Source organism: Larus michahellis, chromosome 3 (assembly GCF_964199755.1).
Source record: "Larus michahellis chromosome 3, bLarMic1.1, whole genome shotgun sequence".
In the NCBI taxonomy this organism is placed as follows: Eukaryota; Metazoa; Chordata; class Aves; order Charadriiformes; family Laridae; genus Larus; species Larus michahellis.
Genome location: NC_133898.1, coordinates 39,290,036 through 39,309,695, shown reverse-complemented (window position 1 = coordinate 39,309,695; position 19,660 = coordinate 39,290,036). Strand labels below are relative to the sequence as shown.

General features: G+C 56.1%; 3 protein-coding genes across 22 annotated transcripts in view; 2 read left to right on the top strand and 1 right to left on the bottom strand.

Moving 5' to 3' along the window:
* The window catches only part of SLC29A1 (solute carrier family 29 member 1 (Augustine blood group)), a 35,373-nt gene extending 33,973 nt beyond the window's left edge, over positions 1 to 1,400 (top strand). For all 15 annotated transcript variants that reach the window (XM_074579761.1, XM_074579754.1, XM_074579760.1 and 12 more), the window contains one exon: positions 386 to 1,400. In XM_074579761.1, coding sequence (XP_074435862.1) covers positions 386 to 497 — 112 coding nt within the window. In that variant the 3' untranslated portion in view covers positions 498 to 1,400. The remainder of the gene's footprint in view (positions 1 to 385) is intronic.
* A 1,633-nt stretch (positions 1,401 to 3,033) lies between these two features.
* On the top strand, positions 3,034 to 9,351 carry HSP90AB1 (heat shock protein 90 alpha family class B member 1). Of its 2 annotated transcripts, XR_012586113.1 has the most exons (13): positions 3,155 to 3,292; positions 3,380 to 3,526; positions 3,706 to 3,912; positions 4,184 to 4,343; positions 4,544 to 4,677; positions 5,167 to 5,484; positions 5,916 to 6,081; positions 6,277 to 6,467; positions 6,743 to 6,890; positions 7,153 to 7,421; positions 7,547 to 7,658; positions 7,878 to 8,211; positions 8,754 to 9,351. XR_012586113.1 is itself a non-coding variant. In XM_074579742.1 (12 exons), exons 2-12 carry the CDS (start codon positions 3,380 to 3,382, stop codon positions 8,861 to 8,863), a joined length of 2,184 nt encoding a protein of 727 aa, XP_074435843.1. In that variant the 5' UTR covers positions 3,034 to 3,292; the 3' UTR covers positions 8,864 to 9,351. The 2 variants fall into 2 exon arrangements, 1 of the variants encoding a protein (XP_074435843.1); XM_074579742.1 differs by lacking the exon at positions 7,547 to 7,658 and having other exon boundaries at positions 3,034 to 3,292.
* A 2,035-nt stretch (positions 9,352 to 11,386) lies between these two features.
* Positions 11,387 to 18,039, bottom strand: SLC35B2 (solute carrier family 35 member B2). 5 transcript variants are annotated; one of them, XM_074579746.1, is made up of 4 exons: positions 17,927 to 18,039; positions 15,309 to 15,502; positions 14,885 to 15,045; positions 11,387 to 13,575 (listed from the first exon to the last, which is right to left on the bottom strand). In XM_074579746.1, exons 2-4 carry the CDS (start codon positions 15,484 to 15,486, stop codon positions 12,637 to 12,639), a joined length of 1,278 nt encoding a protein of 425 aa, XP_074435847.1. In that variant the 5' UTR covers positions 15,487 to 15,502; positions 17,927 to 18,039; the 3' UTR covers positions 11,387 to 12,636. The 5 variants fall into 5 exon arrangements, with proteins under 5 accessions (XP_074435847.1, XP_074435848.1, XP_074435846.1 ...); XM_074579747.1 differs by having other exon boundaries at positions 17,931 to 18,000; XM_074579745.1 differs by lacking the exon at positions 17,927 to 18,039 and adding an exon at positions 17,326 to 17,393.
* Positions 18,040 to 19,660: the final 1,621 nt, after the last annotated feature.

Here is a 19,660-nt window from a genome sequence, read left to right as displayed (position 1 = left end):
GGATCTGGAGGGGAGCGGAGCATGGCGCAGCACCCACAGCAGGGTGAGCAGCCCTTGTCCCGCGCGGGAGCACAGGCAGCACGAGGAGCCCAGCTGGGGCTCAGCCAGGCAGGCTGCAGTGCATGAGGGCAGGAGTCAGAGAGGGGTGTCCCTGGTGCCGGGAGCTTCAGGGCAGCCTGCCTGATGCACTTTTTCTTTCTCTACGAGCCCGTAATGTGGAGGCAGGCTCTTGGAGACAAGGTGGAGTTGCTCTTGCCATTCCTCTGCTGCAGAGGAGCACAGCTTCTGGCTCCTCTGTGGCGTCCTCCCACCTCTCCGGTCAACCCACAGCAGGGCACAGGGCACACATCCCCGAGGCCGGGTCTGACACCTATTTCTCTCCTAGGAAAGTGCTTGCCCACGAAGCAGAGACAGCTGGAGCCATCATGGCCTTTTTCCTGTCGCTGGGCTTGGCCCTAGGAGCTGCCGTCTCCTTCCTGTTCCGAATTCTCATCTAGCAGAGGCACCCAGAGGGTGCAGGGACACCGAGACACGGCTCCGCATCCTCCTCCGAGGCCCTGGATACCTCGGCACTGTGGGGAAATAACACCTCACGCCTGCCCCTGCCAAATCGCACTGCCACAGCAGACATTACACCCAGGGACGGTTCCACTCCTGCAGGGTTGGCCTGGCTCCTGCCACGCTCGGCTGTGTGATGCCTTCAGGCCTATGTGCCTTCTCCTTTCCCATGCTCTGTGTGTGTGTGCAAGATCCCTGGGATCTCACAGAGGTCCAGTCGCCTCCTACGCTGTGTTATTTCCCCAGCTCAAGGCCAAAAGCCATTCTCAGCCTCCTCCTCTGCGACAGAGTTGAAGGCTGGAATCCAGTGTTATTCCCTTTCTTGCCCTTGTCCCCAAGGCACCTAGGGACTTGCTCTCCTCTCCTTCCAGGGGGCCTGGAAACATCCCACACCACTTCTCCTGCTGAAGAGACTTGCAAATGGGGAGGAGAGTCCCCGCCAGCCTCTCCATCCCCACTCTCTGTTAGGTGCGCATCCCCCTGCCAGCAGCATCCCAGGGACACAGAGGTCTGCGTCCCACCCACATGAAAAACCAACACCATGGCTAAGCTGAGGGAAGAGATCTCCACAACCCACCTTCTCACCTTCTCCTTTGCCTTTGTTCCCTGCTTTTGTTTTTGTAATTCTGCCACTGTTTTCTTCCCACCCCCTGGTTGTGTGACAGGAGCCCCCACACTGGGCTGCGAGAGGCAATTCCCTTCCCACACAGGCTGCCTTCCCTGCCTGCCTGTGCTGCAGGGGGGAAGCAGGGTGTCTGACCTCTCCCTTGGCTTTCCTATCCCTCGTCTGTGTAAATGTGTCTGTACAGTTGCTGTTTTCTATAAAAAAAGACCAAAACGCCCCTTTGGGTATGCGTGTGTCTCTGTCACCACAGGGGAGAGTGGGCTGTGGAGCAGCAAGGGCTGAAGGGAGCAGGCACTGGCATTTCCTGTGTCCCCTGCAGCCATCATCAGGCAGTGAAGCAGTATGTGCATCCCCTGCAGGGACAAGCGCAGTGGCTCTCTGCTACGGGGACATGGCCAGCATGGTGTCGAGGTTTTGGCCAAACTGGCCAATGGCTGGCGACAGATGCACCCCCCCAGCCTCTTGTGTACAGAGCGGAAGAGGAGAGATAAAGAGATTTACGAGTTTAGAAGAAACTAAACAACTTTAATGAATTAGAAATTAAGATAAAAAGGAAAATAATGAAAGAGATACAGTATACACACAACCCTATTAAGCTCTCAGGATGACGTCACCAGCAGGCACTGGGGACGTCCCAGGCTGGACTCAGCACGAGTGGGAACCGGGTTCCACAGATGGAGTCAGGAGCCCACGGATCAGGATCAAAGGCAGATGAACAGACAGGGTCCTCCTCGGACATCAGCCATTGAAGGAAGAGAACTGACCCTTTGATCCCTCAGCTTTTATACTGAGCATGGGGCAGATGGGATGGAATACCCTGTTGGGTCAGTTTTGGGTCACCTGTCCCGTCCGGTCCCCCCTGCAGGTGGGACCCCTCTACGCTTTTCCGCTCCTGACCCTCCCAACGGGGCAAATAACAAAATTAGCTGACTCGGGTTGTTGTAGCAGTAAGTATAAGCAAGAGCCTCTGTGCACACCATTCCTTGGCACAAACTGTCTTATCACTCTGAACGAACCTTTTCAGACACAACATGCTGATAATTTCAGAGAGTTCGAAGACGCCTAGCTGAGAAATAAAATTACTGAACAGAAAGTTGGTTCTGCTTTACCTCAAACCAGGACACGCGGGAAGGGGGTGCTGCCCTCGGCACCTCCGACCAGGAAGGGATGCACCTGCATATTTTGGGGGGCGCAGTGACCCGTGGCACACACCCCTGGCAGCCCCACCTTGCGCCTGGGAACAGCCGGAGTGCCACCTCCTGCTCCTGGGGGGGGACTACACCACCCTGCCAGCCGGCCTCCTCCCCTCATCGTTCCCAGCCATCATCCTTCGGCGACCCCCAGCCAAAAACTGTGGGGCCCGGGTCCCCTCATCCCCCCCCCCCCCCCCAGCTTCCTCTGCCGGTCAGGCCTGTGCGCCCCCAGCCCCAATAAGGAAAATAAGGGATGAAGCTTATCTTATTGTCCCTAAGACACTAAAAATACAGCGCATCCAACTTCCAAGGGGGAAAAGGGGCCTGCTTTGCTCTCAGACCCCGACACGGTCCCCACCACCAGGGCCGGTCCCCTCCATCTTGGCCCCTCCTCTCCCCCAAGGCCTCCCGGTTACCCCACACGGCTCTCGGGGCAGCCGCAGCACGGAGCTGGGACAGCTGGCACCCCCCCGGGGCTGTGCGGATCCCCCCATTCCCTGCCCAGGTCCGGAGATGGCCCCACTGACCCTGACCCTCGTGGAAACCTCTGGAAGTGCCTCACCACTACTGCCCACCCGCGACGGTGCTCCTCCGCTGCCGGAAAATAGTCCCCCGCCGGGACTGCCCGCCGCCCCTCGCCGCGGCGCTCGGAGGGACGCGGAGACCGCGTCCCTCCGAGCGCCGCGGCGAGGGGCGGCGGGCAGCCCCAGCCGGCAGCTGCGTGAGGCTGATGGCTGCTCTCCTGCCCCCGCCCAACCCCACACCGTTAACGGGCAACGCTGGTAGGCCCCACAAGTGATTCGGCCGCGGGCCGTTTTAAGGCGGAAGGAGACGGTTGAGCGGTGCCGTATCCCGTGCCTATAAAAGGCGGCCGGTGGGCGTTAATACTCTTTTGCCGGTGCCTGTATCCGACGCGGTAAGGACGCTGCGCTGTCCCGAGCAGGGGCCGGTGTCCCGGCGACCTCCCTCGCCCGGTACGAACGGCCTCTTGCTTGCCTTGCAGATGCCCGAGGAAGTGCGGCACGGGGAGGAGGATGGGGAGACCTTCGCCTTCCAGGCGGAGATCGCCCAGCTCATGTCGCTCATCATCAACACCTTCTACTCCAACAAGGAGATCTTCCTGCGGGAGCTCATCTCCAACGCCTCCGACGTGAGCCCCGGCCCTCCTCGTGGCTTCCTTTCTCCGTTGGTGGGGGGGGGGGATGATGTCCCGCTGGGGGTGCCCAGGTAGAGGCTGGTGCCTGGGCGACCTGCGAGGCTTGTGGTGCTGGGGGGAGGGAGGTGGCTGCTGAGGAGGGAGGCTGTGGCGAGCATCACCCTCTCCCCTAGGCGCTGGATAAAATCCGCTATGAGAGCCTGACTGACCCCTCAAAGCTAGACAGCGGTAAGGACCTTAAGATCGACATAGTCCCCAACCCCTGGGACCGCACGCTCACCCTGGTGGACACTGGCATTGGGATGACAAAAGCAGACCTCGTCAACAACCTGGGCACTATTGCCAAGTCGGGTACCAAAGCCTTCATGGAAGCCCTGCAGGTGGGTTGTGTGGGTTCCCTAAGGCCTGGGCCACAGGCTTTCACTGGGGTGTAACCCTAACCTTCCTGCCTTTTGCTGCGGGAGCTGTCAGCCTACCTAAGTGTGCTTCCCCACCTTTCCGGCAGCAGGGAGGAGCCGAGGGTAGGGCTGGCTGCCTGTTGGCGCTTGCCTCTTTTTCTCTGTATGCTGACCCAGTTCTTTGCTGCTGTGAATAAGTTGCTGGCATCTCCCGTCTCTTCACTGGTCTATCAGTCTTTCTCTGCTATCACAGGCTGGCGCAGACATCTCCATGATTGGGCAGTTTGGTGTGGGTTTCTATTCTGCATATCTGGTGGCTGAGAAGGTGGTTGTCATTACCAAGCACAATGATGATGAGCAGTATGCTTGGGAGTCGTCAGCTGGGGGCTCCTTCACTGTCCGAACTGACCATGGTACGTACAAAAAACCAAGTGTATTTCTCTGCTAGAAGTATCCCTTTTCCTGGTGCTCCCTAGAGCTGTGCTGCGTTGTCAGTCACGCTTGTTAATGTTAGGTGTCAAGTACTGTTTAGGGTCAAGGAGCTGGTCCCACCTGTTTTTTGCTCTTTAACACCATACACTGAAATGCTAATGTTTCTCTCCCCCCACCGTAGGTGAGCCCATTGGACGGGGCACCAAAGTGATCCTGTATTTGAAGGAGGACCAGACAGAGTACTTGCAGGAGCGGCGTGTCAAAGAGGTGGTGAAGAAGCACTCACAGTTCATTGGCTACCCCATCACACTCTATGTACGTAAGGGGAGGACTGTGGGGACTCCCTGGAAAGCTGGAGGCAGGTGTGGGTGGTATTATGAGCAGGAGCCCAGAAAAAGCAGAGTCGAGTCTTTTCTGTTCCCTGCCATAGCTCCTAGCTGCTGGTTATTGAGCAGTGGTGCTCCCGGCTCGTGTGGCCAGAGGTGGTTTGAGGCTGGGAGCTTATTGGAGGTGAAGGTGTATCTAGCCACACTTTTGGCCTTTGATTTGTGCAGCTGGAGGTAATCTAAACCAGCCATGGAGGGAGGAGGGCTTCCTGCCCTTTGTCTCATCTTCTCAGACACAGCTTTTGGTAGCATGAGCTGTGGAGGGACTCTGAGGGCTGGTTTTAGGAGAAGCCCTGGTTCCAGATGTTGCATTTGTTGGGCCTTGGAGGACACCCATTTCTCTTATCTGGAGCAAAAGGATTCCTAATAGTGGTTGCTTGGGGCTAAACCTGACTCTCGCTTGTCCCTTTCTCCACAGCTGGAGAAGGAGCGTGAGAAAGAGATCAGTGATGATGAGGCAGAGGAGGAGAAAGGTGAGAAGGAAGAGGAAGAGTCAGCATCCAAAGATGAGGAGAAACCCAAAATCGAGGATGTGGGCTCTGATGAGGAGGAGGAGGAGGGAGACAAAGGCAAGAAGAAAAAGACCAAGAAAATCAAGGAGAAATATATTGACCATGAGGAGCTGAACAAGACCAAGCCTATTTGGACCCGCAACCCTGACGACATCACCCAGGAGGAGTATGGCGAGTTCTACAAAAGCCTCACCAATGACTGGGAGGACCACCTGGCTGTCAAGGTGGGTGCTGGGCCACCCTGCCCTTCAGGGAGAGACAGAGGGCCCCTTTCCAGCCCATACCCAGAGCCAACACATGGTTGTGCCTCAGTGGGACTGAGGGCTCTTGGGCCGCTTGGTGGTGCCCCAGCCTGCACTGGGACTCCTGTGCAGGTGGAGGGGTTGGCAGTGCCAGCCTAGAAGCAGGATGGGAGGGCGTTGGGCCTCAGAGAAGCACAACTCCTCCGTCCAGGCCTGCTGGATGCCAGAGCGCGCTGTCACGCAGGGGCCTGAGGAGGGGAAAATGCAGGCTGCTTGGATGATAGAGACCTTCCTGCGCCCCCCTACCAGCCCCAGTGCTGAGGAACGGCAATTCAGCCTGCGTGCAGCAGGTCCTGGGGGACAGGGTAGAAGAAAAGCACTCCAGCAGCTGTTTTTCCTTCCTGGCTCTGCAGCACTTTTCCGTGGAAGGGCAGCTGGAGTTCAGGGCCCTGCTCTTCATCCCACGCCGTGCCCCTTTTGACCTCTTTGAGAACAAGAAGAAGAAGAATAACATTAAGCTGTACGTGAGGCGTGTCTTCATCATGGACAGCTGTGACGAGCTCATCCCTGAGTACCTAAGTAAGAGCCCCTTTGCCTTGGACTCCCACTGCGGAGCTGTGACCCCCACAGCCTGTGGTACCGCTCCTAGTATAAAGCGGCTGTCTGAGGCACTAGCTGGTGCAGGTGCACAGTAGTCAGTGTCTTAGCGCTTTTCCTCCCGTGATGAAGCTTGGAGCTCTTAACCTGACTCATGTTTTCATTTCCCTTGCTCAGACTTCATCCGGGGCGTTGTGGACTCAGAAGACCTGCCTCTGAACATCTCTCGTGAGATGCTCCAGCAAAGCAAGATCCTCAAGGTGATCCGCAAAAACATCGTGAAGAAATGCTTGGAGCTCTTTGCTGAGCTGGCAGAGGACAAAGAGAACTACAAAAAATTTTATGAGGCCTTCTCCAAGAATCTGAAGGTGAGCTGGGCACCCTGCACCTGGAGGAGGGAGGGGCCCATGACCTGTTTGGCTGAGGAGCAGGCTTGTCCCTGTGTTGTGTCTTTGCCTGGGTGCTAGGGTAGAGGGGGGTCTCGCAAGTGCCCCAAAGAGCCTTTGTGGGCAGCTGGCCCCTTGGCTGCTCTAGGCCCCGGACTCAAATGGTTAGGGGATGGGCAGAGATAGCTTTGCCTTGAGGGTGGCCAAGTGCATGCAAGTCCCATCCTGGAGGCTTCATGCATCTCTTCTGCCCCCAGCTGGGCATCCATGAGGACTCAACCAACCGAAAGCGCCTTTCGGAGCTGCTGCGTTACCACACGTCCCAGTCAGGTGATGAGGTGACTTCACTTTCAGAGTATGTGTCCCGTATGAAGGAGACCCAGAAGAGTATCTACTACATCACAGGTGAGCCGTGCACTAGTGAGGTGGAGGCAGGTTACCTGCCTATCAGCCCTAACTTCAAGCAAATTTCTCCAGGTAGGTCCTGCTGCCTTCAGCAGGCTCTCCCTGCTGAATAACAGCCCATCTCTGGGAGCAGGGGAAAGACCACCAGGTCTAGAGCCCCGGCTACAGCCTGTTTTATGCTAGGGGCTCTGAGAGACTGCTGCTGTTTGTCCTGCTGTTAACCAGCTCTTACATCTTGGTGACATCTCATTTCTATACCCAGGGGAGAGTAAGGAGCAGGTTGCCAACTCAGCCTTTGTGGAGCGTGTGCGGAAGCGTGGCTTTGAGGTGGTGTACATGACGGAGCCCATTGATGAGTACTGCGTGCAGCAGCTCAAGGAGTTTGATGGCAAGACCCTGGTATCGGTCACCAAGGAGGGGCTGGAGCTGCCTGAAGATGAGGAGGAGAAAAAGAAGATGGAGGAGAGCAAGGCCAAGTTTGAGACCCTCTGCAAACTCATGAAGGAGATCCTGGACAAGAAGGTGGAGAAGGTGAGATGGGCAAGGAGCTCAGACCAGGGCTGTGTCCTGGGCTGGAGGGAGGGGGCTGGGCCCTCCGTGATGCAGGCAAGGGCCCCAGCTCAATGCATGCCTCTGATCTCCGTCATCTCCTGCAGAGGAGCCGCTAAAGGAGACTGGAGGTCCCAGCATGCACGGCACCATCTTGCTCTAAGCAGCCAGGCTGCAGGTGATGGGCACTGACCCAAATACGTGCAGTGATGGGAGAGGGTAAGTGTGGGAAACGTGCAGTGGGTGCTGAAGGCGCTGGCTGAGCTGTCCAAACTGCTCCGTGCCACAGTCCTGGAGCTGCTTGAAGGATCTCTGCTTGCTTTGGGGTGTCCCTAAGCAAACCTTGGGCAAAGACCTGGGGTATCATGTGTGCTGTGGCTGGGCCCAGTCCAGGGCATATGGGGACCTTGCTCAGCTAACCCTCGGCTACATTGGCAGGTAACTATCTCAAACCGGTTGGTCTCGTCTCCCTGCTGCATTGTCACCAGCACCTATGGTTGGACAGCCAACATGGAACGCATCATGAAGGCTCAGGCATTGCGGGACAACTCTACTATGGGCTATATGATGGCTAAAAAGCACCTGGAGATCAACCCTGACCACCCAATTGTGGAAACCCTCCGCCAGAAGGCTGATGCTGACAAGAACGACAAAGCTGTCAAAGACCTGGTGGTGCTACTTTTTGAAACTGCTCTGCTGTCCTCTGGTTTCTCCTTGGAAGATCCCCAGACCCACTGCAACCGCATCTACAGGATGATAAAACTGGGCCTTGGTAGGTGTCCATGCAGCATCTCGGGCCTGGAGCAGGTTCTGAGAGCAGGTTATCTGAGTGGGCTAGTGTGTAATTGTCTTGGGGCAGGGGGAGGCCAGTAAGGGAGCCATGCTGGTGTGTTGTGCAGAACTGGCTGTGTACGTAAGGTAGCCAGGGGCAAGTGGAAACCTGGAACAAGGTACTTTGGGAGGTCTCAGGGCTCTTGAGTGCACTGTCCTGTCCTCCACGAGGCCAGGAGCCACCATCAGGCTGCTCAGATGACAAGCTGAGGCTTTTCAGTTCTTCATAGTGAATGTCAAAAGCCTGCCATGGGAGATGTGAAACAGCTTGTGCTTGCACCCAACTTATTTCTCCAAACTGGCTTTTTTAGGCAAAAATATAAATGATAAAGTGTTGTGGCTTGCCATAACTACTAGGTACCAATAGCCCTGTCCCTCAGGCTGTATCAGCAGGAGCCAGCCTTTGCTCTGGGAGAAGCTGTTCCTCTGAGATCACTTGGTGTCAGTTGGAGGCCTCATATTTTCCTTTCTCTCCTCTCCCAGGCATTGATGAAGATGAGGCAACTGCAGAGGAGCCCAGTGCAGCTGTCCATGATGAAATTCCCCTGCTCAAGGGAGATGAAGATGCATCCCGCATGGAAGAGGTAGACTAAAGTAGGAGGAAGCCTCTTCCCTTACCTGCCAGGCCTCTGCCCCACCTCACATCTGCTTAGAAGGGGGTCTGCTCCCACCAGCTGCTACTGACTCCTTGGTGGTGTCAATTTTTTGGATTTGTTTGGTTGGGGTTGTTTTTGGCAGGGTGCAGGAAAGCGTGATTGCCTGCTTGTCAGTAGTGAGTTATTCAGGCAGCCCTGAGGCCTGTCTGTTCTGTGTCTTTCTGCTTGTGTTGGAACAGCTCATGGGGAGTGGAGATGAGGAGGCATCAGGCTTCCCCTGTATCCCTGCCATGGGTCTCCCACATTCCCAGTAGGCATCAAACTGCCCTTGTTCCATCTGGGTGGGAGAGCCCTTCCTCTGAGCTGCTGCCTCCCTCAAACCCCAGGGTAGGATATTGTATTTTGGTTGTTTTAGTTATTTTTTGTTTGATTATGTTTGTTGTTTTGTTCTACTGGAATTAAAGTATCAAAGAATGTGGTTTACACAGCAGGGTCCCTTGTGTTTCATGCCTACCATACGGAGGAAAGGTTCTTAGCCTGTGCCTGAGGCTATTGGGCTGCTGGTCTCTCCCCTTCCCTGACTGGTTTTCAGAGCCCTGCTTTAGGTGATCTCTGTCCCTTCGCTGCCACGAGGCACCATGAAGGAGATAGGAGAAATACCTGCTGTGCAGGTGGGGTCATCTCCAGCAGGCAGTAGTTGTCCACCCAGAGCGCTGCATGCCCCACAGCCTGGGAACAAACCTTTCCAATCTGCACACATCAGCTGGGCAAGCTGAGCCAGGACCTGAGCCTGCGCTGCTGCTGGCTGGTCTGAGTGTCCCTGGGGGCAGAAGCTGTGGCAGGAGCCACCTGTGTGTTCCCTTGCAGTGCAGAGCAGGGTGGAGTTGACAGCTCAGGACCATATTCGAGCTGCCTCGCTTCAGCTCTTAGGCCAAACTCGTCTTGCTCTGTGCTCTAGACTCCTCCTTTCCTCCCACCTCCAGCCTGCCCTTTCTGGGCATCTGCAGCCCTGGGGGGCTGGCAGTATCTGGCCACCCGCTGGCTTTTGCCTGTGTCCCAGATGACTGAGAAACCTGGGTCATCACCTCTGATTCATCTGCCCCTTGCACTGAGCTCACACTCCATGAGCAGCGGGGTTTGTCACCCTTGGCAACAATGGCCCCTGGGGTTTGTCAGGGGAAAGTGACACCAACATCAAGTTCTCCTGCTGCCTGCTTGCCAGCAACCACAGGCACAAAATGGAGTGGGCTTTAGCCAGTTATCCGTCTTTTACAGGGAGGGGAGGAGGCAGGGCCTTGCTGGAGTCCCTCACTGCACACCAAGGCACCACAGGGCAGTGTGGCAGCTGTTTGGGTGCAGGCTGCTTGGTCAGTGCTGGAGCTGAGCTAGCAAATGCCTTCAGGGTAGGGTTTTTTTTCACTAAGACAATAGAAAAAAATGGTTTAAAAGTAAGATTTCTCTTTCTATAGGAAAGCTTTGCCAAATAATGAATCAGTAAAGTCAATTTTTCTTTTTAACTTAGAATGTTTGTTTTTTCATAATTTTTTTCTTTAGATCTACATGTAAATTAGAAGAGGTATCCCATTCCTAACCTAGCAGACAACCTATTTTTTTTGACCAAAGGAAAAAATAACCATTCCATGTTCAGTCAGCAGATGGTGGAGGCGCAGACATTTGGGGGAATTTGTAGGGGCAGGATGAAGTGCTGTGAGGCTGCACAGGCACTTTCAAGAGCTTGGAGGTACGAGAAGGAGCACAGGTAGAACTGCTGGAGAGCCAAGTGCTCTGAAGCCTGGGCTGCGCTCAGCACCAGCTCTGTTATCCCTGCTGGCTCAGCTAACTCAGCACTGTGATAAGCAGCTCCTGTCCCTAGTCTTCTCCTCTATTTCTCTCGTAGCCCTCACCTGTGTCTCCCCTTTCTCTAGCTCTGTTAGGCTAAGGTCCTGTCTCTGACCCCAGACCTCACCATGACTAGAATACATGGGCCTACAGCCAAGGTTTTTCACCAGGCCTCCCAATAGGTACCAGCAGGATGTACAATCCATCCCCCAAGCCTTCACTGGCTCTGGTGTGTGGCCTGTGAAGCTGGTGTTGGTGCAGGTGCACCCCATAAAGGACGGGTTCTTCCAGGGCTGTGCTACATCACGGAGGGCCCTGGCTGGCAGGTGCTCAGCAAGCCTCTGCACCATCTCTCTCTAGCTATGCGGGCTGTAGCTACACCCACCGTGGCTGCCCAAGCAGAGAACCCAGGAACCAAATCAGAACCAGGCTAACAGCTCCTCCACCTGCCCACCAGTGATCCAAACCTGGCTGTGCTCCCCCTGTCAGGCCTTGGAGCTTTGGGTCCAGCCCTGGCTGATAACCTGCCTGGGCAAAGGCAGAGGCACCTGTGTTTGGAAAGAAAAGATAGCTTTGCTGTCCTAAAGAGACTAGGGACGCAGGAAGGGTTGGGAAGTCTCTCCCCTCCTTCCAGGTATATGGGAAAAAAAATAAAAGTTAAAAAGAATATTTACCCTCAGGGCACTATATGCAGCATATTTTTAATTTAATAAAACAAAGAGGAAAAAAAAAAGTTGCCTTTCAAAAGTACCAAAACCTGCTGGCTTGTCAGTCAGGTTGTGTTGAGGAGAAAAGTGTTACCCAGTAAAACCCAGGCTCCTGGGGAAGAGCAGCTTTCACTGCTCCACCCCCTGCTGCCTGGGGAGCAGGTGCCCACTCGCTCCATCCCCTGCTGCCCGTGGAGCAGGAACAAGGCACCGCAAGCAGGCTCTGCCCCATCTCTCAGCCCTCCAGGCACAGTGGGGCTCTGGCCAAGCCCCAGTAAAGCTGGGGCCGGTGCCTCCAGTTGGCAGGAAGGAGAGGGGCTATTTGTGCTTCTCTGAATGGCAACTACAAAGCCCAGAAACCGTGGCACTGAGACACCCCGAGGTGATGCCGGAGCTTCTGGCGAGTGCAGCCTTTGGCCTGTGACAGCAGCGGATGTAACCAAAAAGCAACCTAAAACAACTCAGCAAGCCTTGGGAACCGTACCGGCCAGCCTCAGTCTCTGCATAAAAATCAGCCTGGGCTGAAGGGAGTGAAGAAAAGTGTCTTGGAGCAGGGGCGAGGAACTGATAAAATAAAACTCGGAGGTACTGGCTTTCACTGCAGAGTGCCGCCCCCAGAGCAGATCCCAGGCCTGGGGTAGGACAGGATGGGAGTCCTTCACTTAGCTGTGCCTGTCCTACTTGGAGCAGCTCCTGGGAGGGGGGCTGAGACCTCCCCTGTCTTGGGACAGGCTCATCTTGGGACTTGCCTCACATGAAGGTGTTTCAAAAAGAAAGCTAGTGTTTTGTTTACCTTTCTTCCTGCTGAGCTCTGTAGTAGTGACAGAAATGGAGGAGCATTAGCCAGAGGCATGACGGTGCCAGGGAAAAGGGCTCGCTTGTTCATCGGTGACTTTGGAGAGAAGCCACAAGACAGAGGTGGGGCAGGAGTACCAGCAGCCCCACACTGTTTTTTCCCCCAGGATGCAAGCCCCCAGGCCCGTGCCTTGGCTAAAAGTCTTTGACCCATTAAGGCAAATGGAAAGGTTTGAAGCTGCAGCAGCCCAGAACATTCCCTGGGCTTGTTCCAGCCCCTTCCCCAGGAAAAGCAGGTGGAAAAGTGAGTCATTGGTCCAGCCTATCCATACCCCACCCTGCTCCTCAGCAGGTTCTCAGAAATCAAGCAAGTACTCCCGAGTGGAGGCAGGACAGCAGGCATGGCTTAAATGCCATGGCCCTAGTTCCTTAGACCTTTTGTATAGGGCTGTCCCCTGGCGGGAGCTTCTTACTGCGCTTCTTCATGCGGCTGCGGGCGTAGACACGGAGGAAGAGGGCCATGAAGACAACGGCTACACCCAGGCCGCCCATGACAGTGACAGTGTGCCCATAGATGAGGCAGGAGAGGAGGATGGCAAAAGCCTGGCGGAGTGTCATTATGATGGTGAAGACAGCTGCCCCAAACTGGTTGATGGTGTAGAAGATGAAGAGCTGGCCACAGGCGGAGCACACCGAGAGCAGCACAGCGTGGGCCATGAACTCTGAGTGGCGGGCCATGAAGCGTACTGACTCCAGCAAGGCACCCTGCTCCAGGAGCGAGCCTACCGTGAAAAGGCAGGAGAAGACATTGACACCAAACATCATCTGCACAGGAGACATCTTGTAGGTGAAGAGGGCGTCCTGCCAGTTGGAGGTGAAGCTGTCGAAGATTATGTAGCCAGCCAGAAGGACTATGCCTGAGAAAGTGGTGACGGTGGACATATGCCTGTTGGGAGCACTGGAGAGCAGGAACATGCTGACCCCCACGGAGATGAGGGCAGCAGTCAAGTACTCCCAGTACTCATAACTCTTGCGCGACACCAGTTTGCCCATCATCATCACTGGGATCACTTTGGAGGCCTTGGCCAGCACTTGGGTAGGGAAGCTGACGTATTTGAGTGCCTCATACTGGCACCAGCTGCTGAGGATGTTGGAGAGGGAGGCAAAAGAGTATTTGTACATAGGAGCCCCATGGCGTGGCTGCTTGGTCAGGGCGCAGTACAGACCAGCCACCGTGAAGGCAAGGATGCGGTTCATGAACACTAGGAACTGGGAGTCCTTGAACTTCTCACCAGGGTCTGTTTCGGTGGCACCATACGTTCTTGTCATTACACGCTCCTGGAGGACACCCCATGTGAGGTAGGAGGCCTGTGAAGCAGGAGGAACACAGGGGGAGTCAGGACCCGCAATGGCAGCTGCAAGCAACCACGGGAAGAACAGACCCCTTGCTTGCCCCAGCATTGCCTCATCCTCTGCAGGACAATGCTTCCCTGAGACACTGGGAGACAGGGCCACCCCCCACTCCACCCATCTGAGGGAACCCAGTGTACCATGTGGTTACAACCAGGAACATCCCGTCCCAAACATAACCTGCTCAGTTTACAGCCTCTTCCAAGGGGAGAAAGGCCTGCAAAGCAAACATCCTGGCATACAGTGAGCCCCGTAAAGCAAACATCCTGGCGTACAGTGAGCAGTTATGCTTTAAGCTCCCTGTTGAACCAGACTGACAGGATCAGGGAACATTACTGATGCACAGCTGAGGTTTTAGTGCCAGCTCCCCGCGGCAAGTCCTGGCTGTTTTCCCAGTGGCCTCTGCATTGGTTTTCACTTCCAGCTCCCTAGGCCCAGTTCTTCCATCCAAATCAATTCCGGTTTCAAACCCAGCAGACAAAATTGTCCTCCAGGGATGATCACTGTTCTGGCTGTAACCTCCGTTACTTCTGGTGCAACAGTACCAAGCCCCTCACAGAAGTAACACAGACTTTCTCTCACCACACCACCTCTCCTGAGAAACCGAGGCACAGAGAGATGGAAGGACTTGGTGGTGACCCGCAGCAAGTCTGGATGAACTGGGATAACAGGCCAGAGAGTGGGTGTCTTCTGCTGGCTGTGGGATGTGTGGGTTTTTACTATCACAATGCCCACATTTCTATTTTTAATCCTCATAGACCTAAAAAGCTGCCCTTCCTAATGATGTTCTGGCTATAGCTAAGACTTAGCGAAACGAAGATTAAAAAGTCCTCTCTATCTGTAGCTGAATTCAGTATTTGTCTCCAGTATTTGAATGCAATCCATCAAGGCAGGGTGCATCAGCCTCAGGAGGTGAACCAGAGAAGAGCCTGGGTGATAAGAAGGCTCCAACTATCTGCTCCTCTGAGGTGAGGGCCAGACAAGAGCAGCCCTAACAATCTGCTGAATCACAGAATTTTCCCTATCCGTGGCTGCAGAGGACTGCGATTGGACAGACAAGAGGTCCCAACCTGGATGACCTCCACAGCCCTTAGAAGTGACCCAGCAGCCCTGGTGGGCTATCCTGGTTGAGAGTCTGTGTCCCAGCCTCCAGCCCTGCCCTGATCAAGGACAGCACTGCATCCTTGGTCTTCAAGAAACTGACAGCCGCAAACCTGCTGCCCACCTCCTGCTCCCAGAGCCAGGCACACATGCACAGGGCCCCTACCTGTAGACCAGCAGCGCAGAAGACCAGCTTGAAGATCTGTCGGGCTGTAGAGGACTCGGTGGGCTCTGTTCGGGGTGGCAGGGAGCCATCCTCCTGGTGTAGAGACTTCACCTCAGAGCCGAACACGCATGATTTGATGACAGGGAAGCAAATGCCTCGGCCTGAAGGGGGTAAGAGAACATAGAGACAGAATTAACCACAGCCGCACCAGCTTGAGAGATGAAGCCTCCCTCCTTAAGCCTCCACATCTGCTGCTGCAGGGCCCTCAGAGAAATATGTTTCAGGGTAGCACCTAGATGGGTCTGGGATGCAGCTCTGCGAGCGGCTTGCTCCTGGCAGGTCAGGGAAATGACCAGTCAGTGCCGAATAGGGTGTGGAGAGCTCACAAGGAGGCAGGATGTGGAAGGGAAGCTCCTGCCCTTACCTGTCTCCAGGTAATTCCTTCTCTTGAAGTACTGGATGAGGAGGAATCCCGGCACCACAATACTTGCGTAGCCAGCAGCATTAATAAAGAAACGGAAGAGCCAGAAGTCCCCCCAAGACTCCTGCAGGGCAGCGGGGATCTCTTCAGCAGCAGCCATGGTAGGGAGGGAAGCCAGCATGAGGGGAAGGCAAAATCTGCAGAGAGATGAAGAGGCAGGCTGCAGCAACCGGCACAGGGCCAGCTTCGCTCCGCATGCCTGTGCCACCCAGCCTGCTCCCCACCAGCAGGCAGCACTCAGATCCCACGGCAGCGATGATGGCAGCATGTGAAGTAGGAAAAGCCCTCTAGAGTTTAAGAGCACGACAGACATTTATATTTGCTTCTGTTCAGGGTGTTTGCTCTGGCTTAGGAACACGTGGACTTAGAAACTCGGACTTACAGGAATGGAGAGAGCATTTGAACACTGTTGTAACCATCTGGTTTTGACAACGTCCTTGCTCCAAATGTAAGGAGCACCTCACACCTCACCTTTTTAGGTTAAACTTTAGCACAGCTCCTGGGTGGAAAAAGAAAAGGTCATTGCATTGAAAAAGCAACTCCTACCTAGCAGCTCATGTTTCAAGCCTGTGGCCAGAGCAACCTTCCTCTGAGGCCAAAAGGTTCAGAGCTTCCCCCTCCAGCCACACCAGCTGAGTGGAGGAGAGCCAGGGAGGGCTCAGGCCACCAACCTCCCCCACCTCCCCACGCAGCCCTGTAAGGAAGCGTGCCAAGGCATTCCCCACAGATCAGAGGAAATTACCAGGGCTTACCCGCTTGGCAAGACACAGCCAGAGAGCAAGGCTGGGAAGGAACTTTCCTACCAGCTGGCTGGCTGGGATTTTACCAGGACTATCCAATAAGTTACAGCTGATATTCTTCAGGTATAGCCCTAAGGTGGTGACGTAGCCAGCTTTAAAACAGCTTTAATACTCCCTGAAGGACTTCTTCCCTCCACTGTCCCCTCCCTCACAGAGGCAAACCTGTGATATCCAGGGGCCATGCGAAGAACAAGAGCACCAGGAAAACAACAGAATGAGCAAGCTGGCAAGGACTTCCTACACCTGAGACCACCTGGATCCTCCCCTCGCACAACAAGCTTCAGCTTCCTGCATCAGGGTAGGAGGTTTTCTTGGTCCATGCTCCATCCCTGCCTGCCTCAGTCTCTCCAGTAGAAAAAAGCCTCAAGATTGTCTTGGGGGCCAGGTGGGGCTGGCTACATAAATTTGCACCAGAAGCAGCTCTGGGCTCCTGTGACAAAGGGACAGAGATGTTAATTCCCCCTCCCCAAAAAAAACCCAAGTCACAGGAATTTAGGCCCTGTGAGGTGTACCTGGCCCCAACATAATATAGCTGTGACGTCTAGTAGCCCTCACATGAAACTCACAAACTTAGACCTTTAAAGGCAAGAAAGTCCCCTGCCACTTCATGAACAACAAGCCCTCCCAACCAACCTCTTGTCCCCTTGGGAAAGACCTGAGGGGCTTTTATCCTCAGTTGCTGTGGCCAGGACCCTGGAGTCCAACAACTTGACCTAAGCCAAGGCTGTGTTTCACCCTGAAATCTCCCTTCTGTGACTTAAAGGACACAGAAATTCCCAGCCTTGGGAGAAGTGCAAACAGCTGGGGGTGGGTTTCTGTGCCTGCTTCCTGTTCCCCCCCTATCTCTCCACTATAGAAAAGGCAGTTTGACACCTCCACCCCTGTCATCTCTCCTGCTGCAGGGGCACCATCGCAGGCTGCAGGATGCAAGAACAATGCTCGGTGCAGGCACCTGGGCCTGAAGCTGCCCCGATGTTCCCGCGTTTGCCCGTATTAAGTAACCCCGGTTGATCGCAGCAGGGTGCCGGAACGCCATTCGCTTTTGCAGAAGTCAAGACACAAGCCGCAGGGCGGGTTGCCACACTCCTGGGCCACGTCTCCCTTTCAACCTGACGAGAGAGACCGAAAGGCCAGCTGGCTCCACTGTGCCTGTCTTTTACCCTCCACGGTCGGAGACCCAGCTCTGCTCTCCCACAGCGGCCGTGAAGAAGAGGGACAATGGCTCTCTCTATGCCTGCATTAGCAATTCCCAGGCCCCGAGAGCTGACTCAGTGCAGCAGGCTCTGCCCTCCCCCGACCATGATCGGGGCGGGGGGAGGGGGGGGGGGAAGGAACAGGGAGGCCAGTGTTACAGGTAGAGAGAGGGCGGGGGGGGGGGGAGCTGAGCGGGCATGAAAGGAGCCATAGTCTGGAATATGCAGAACACCCAGGGAGCCGAGCTGAGACTCGGGCTACTGCTCCCCCCTTACATGAAGCCACCTCGCCCAGGGACTCCCGGGGCCCGCCAGGCCCTGCCCGCGGCGGGGGGCGCGGCCTCCGCGCCCCCCGCCGCGGGCAGGGCCTGGCGGGCCCCGGGCTGAGGAGAGGCCCGCTCCAAGGCTTTTCTGCCCCGGCCGCCCGGCAACCGACCCACCACCTCAGGGACGCCCGCCCCCCAGCTCCGCCACGTCCCCAGGGCGGCGGCGGCGGCCCTCGCCCGACCCCTGCCGAGCGGGGTGGCTGCGGCCCTATCCCGCTCTCCCCGTCCCCGGCCTTACTTACCCACCTGCGGCCCGGTCCCACTGCCGGCCGGTTTCCCCCTCAGCTCCGCTCCGCTCCGCTCCGCTCCCGGCGGCGGCGGAACTCTAGCCCGCTGGAGTCCCCACAGCGCCCCCTGTCGCTCCGGAGGGCCCGCGGCTGAGGGGCCGCCGCGCCCACGCGTGTCTCGGCGGCGGGAGGAAGGGAGTCGGGCCGGCGCGGGTGGCGGGCTCTGCACCGGGAAGGGGCCGGTAAATCCCCGCCCTTCCCCGGGCACACAGGGGCGCTGCCCGGGGGGCGGTGGGGCGGGATGAGGCCTTCTCCCCGGGACGGTAGCCCCGCACCCCCAGCCTGGGCCACCAGGCAAGGCTGCAGGGCCGGTTGCGGTCACCAGGTGGCCACCCAGTAACGTGTTACAAGGCATCTTTATTAAAAAAAAAATAATTATTTAAAAATAATTAAAAATAAAAAAGCGCAGCTCACCCATAGAAGCGTCTAGGCTGGAATGGACCTTTAAGATCGAGTCCAACCATCAACCTTAACAATGGCGAAACCTCCACTAAACCATGTCTACCCATCTTTTAAATAAGATGGCAATTCCACCACTTCCCTGGGCAGCCTGTTCCAATGCTTGATAAGCCCTTCCGTGAAGAATTATTTCCTACTATGCAGTTTAAACCTCCCCTGGTGCAACTTGAGGCCGTTTCCTCTGGTCCTATCGCCTGTTACTTGGGAGAAGAGACCAACCCCCCACCTCGCTACAACCTCCTTTCAGGTGGTTGCTTCTGCCTTTTCCCTCCCCTTCCCACCCAGCTGCAGCCCTGGCCCCACCATGCTCCTGCAGCGCCCATCGCTCCTGCTCTGGGCCACCCGTGAGTGCCCCACGCCCCCTGCGAAGGTGGCACAGGAGGCAGCCCCACGGGGCACATGCTCCTGGCCGGTGCTGGCCGAGGCCCGTGAGCAGAATATGGCTTGTTTGCCACAGGGTCGAGGCCCTGCCAGAAGGTGGGAGGCAAAGATTCAAAAGAAACGGAGCAATCCAGCCCAGGGCTGCTGAAGAGACCAGGCAAGCTCCAGAGTGGCCGGGGGGAACTCATGCCGCTTTCCTGGCAGCATTCCCTTGCTATCTGTCTTTCCAAGAAGGGAGGAGGAAGCTCACTCCAGAGGATCTCGGGGCGATTGCGCCATCCAGGATTTGCCCCAAACAATAGCAGCTGCTCCCAGGCAGCAAGTGGGGAATTTCCCCGGCTGAGGTAGGGTCAGGCGCACTGGTTGTCTCCATTCCCACAGCACCTTCTGTTGCTGGTTCCCCAATGTGTCGCACGTGCTCCTCTGGCTTGGAGAGGGGGCAGGGAAGGGTGGTGAGCTGAACCACAGAAGGGATGTGGAGATAACCCTGCTGTCTCCGCCACTTTCAGCCTGGGGGAAATCTAAAACCCAGGGAAGAAGTTTTTTAACACCCTCCCAAGCCAGGAGATGGGGCAGGATCTTTCTATCCTCTTTGCGGAAGAGGAAACCACGGCACGGTAAGGCAGCGAAATGTCAGGCATGACAGCAAAAGCAGGGATCCACCACCTGGTCTTCCAGCACCTGCCATGCTCTGTCTTCAGCCGCGATGCCAGACGCTCGGCAGGACGGCTCAGGACAGGAACGGAGCACCAGGCTGTGATCCCCCAGCACTGGAAAGGCTCTGCAAGTGGGGAAGCCCCTGCGGTCCGGCTCACCTTTTGCGGTGCGAGGGAGGGAGGAGGACCGGAG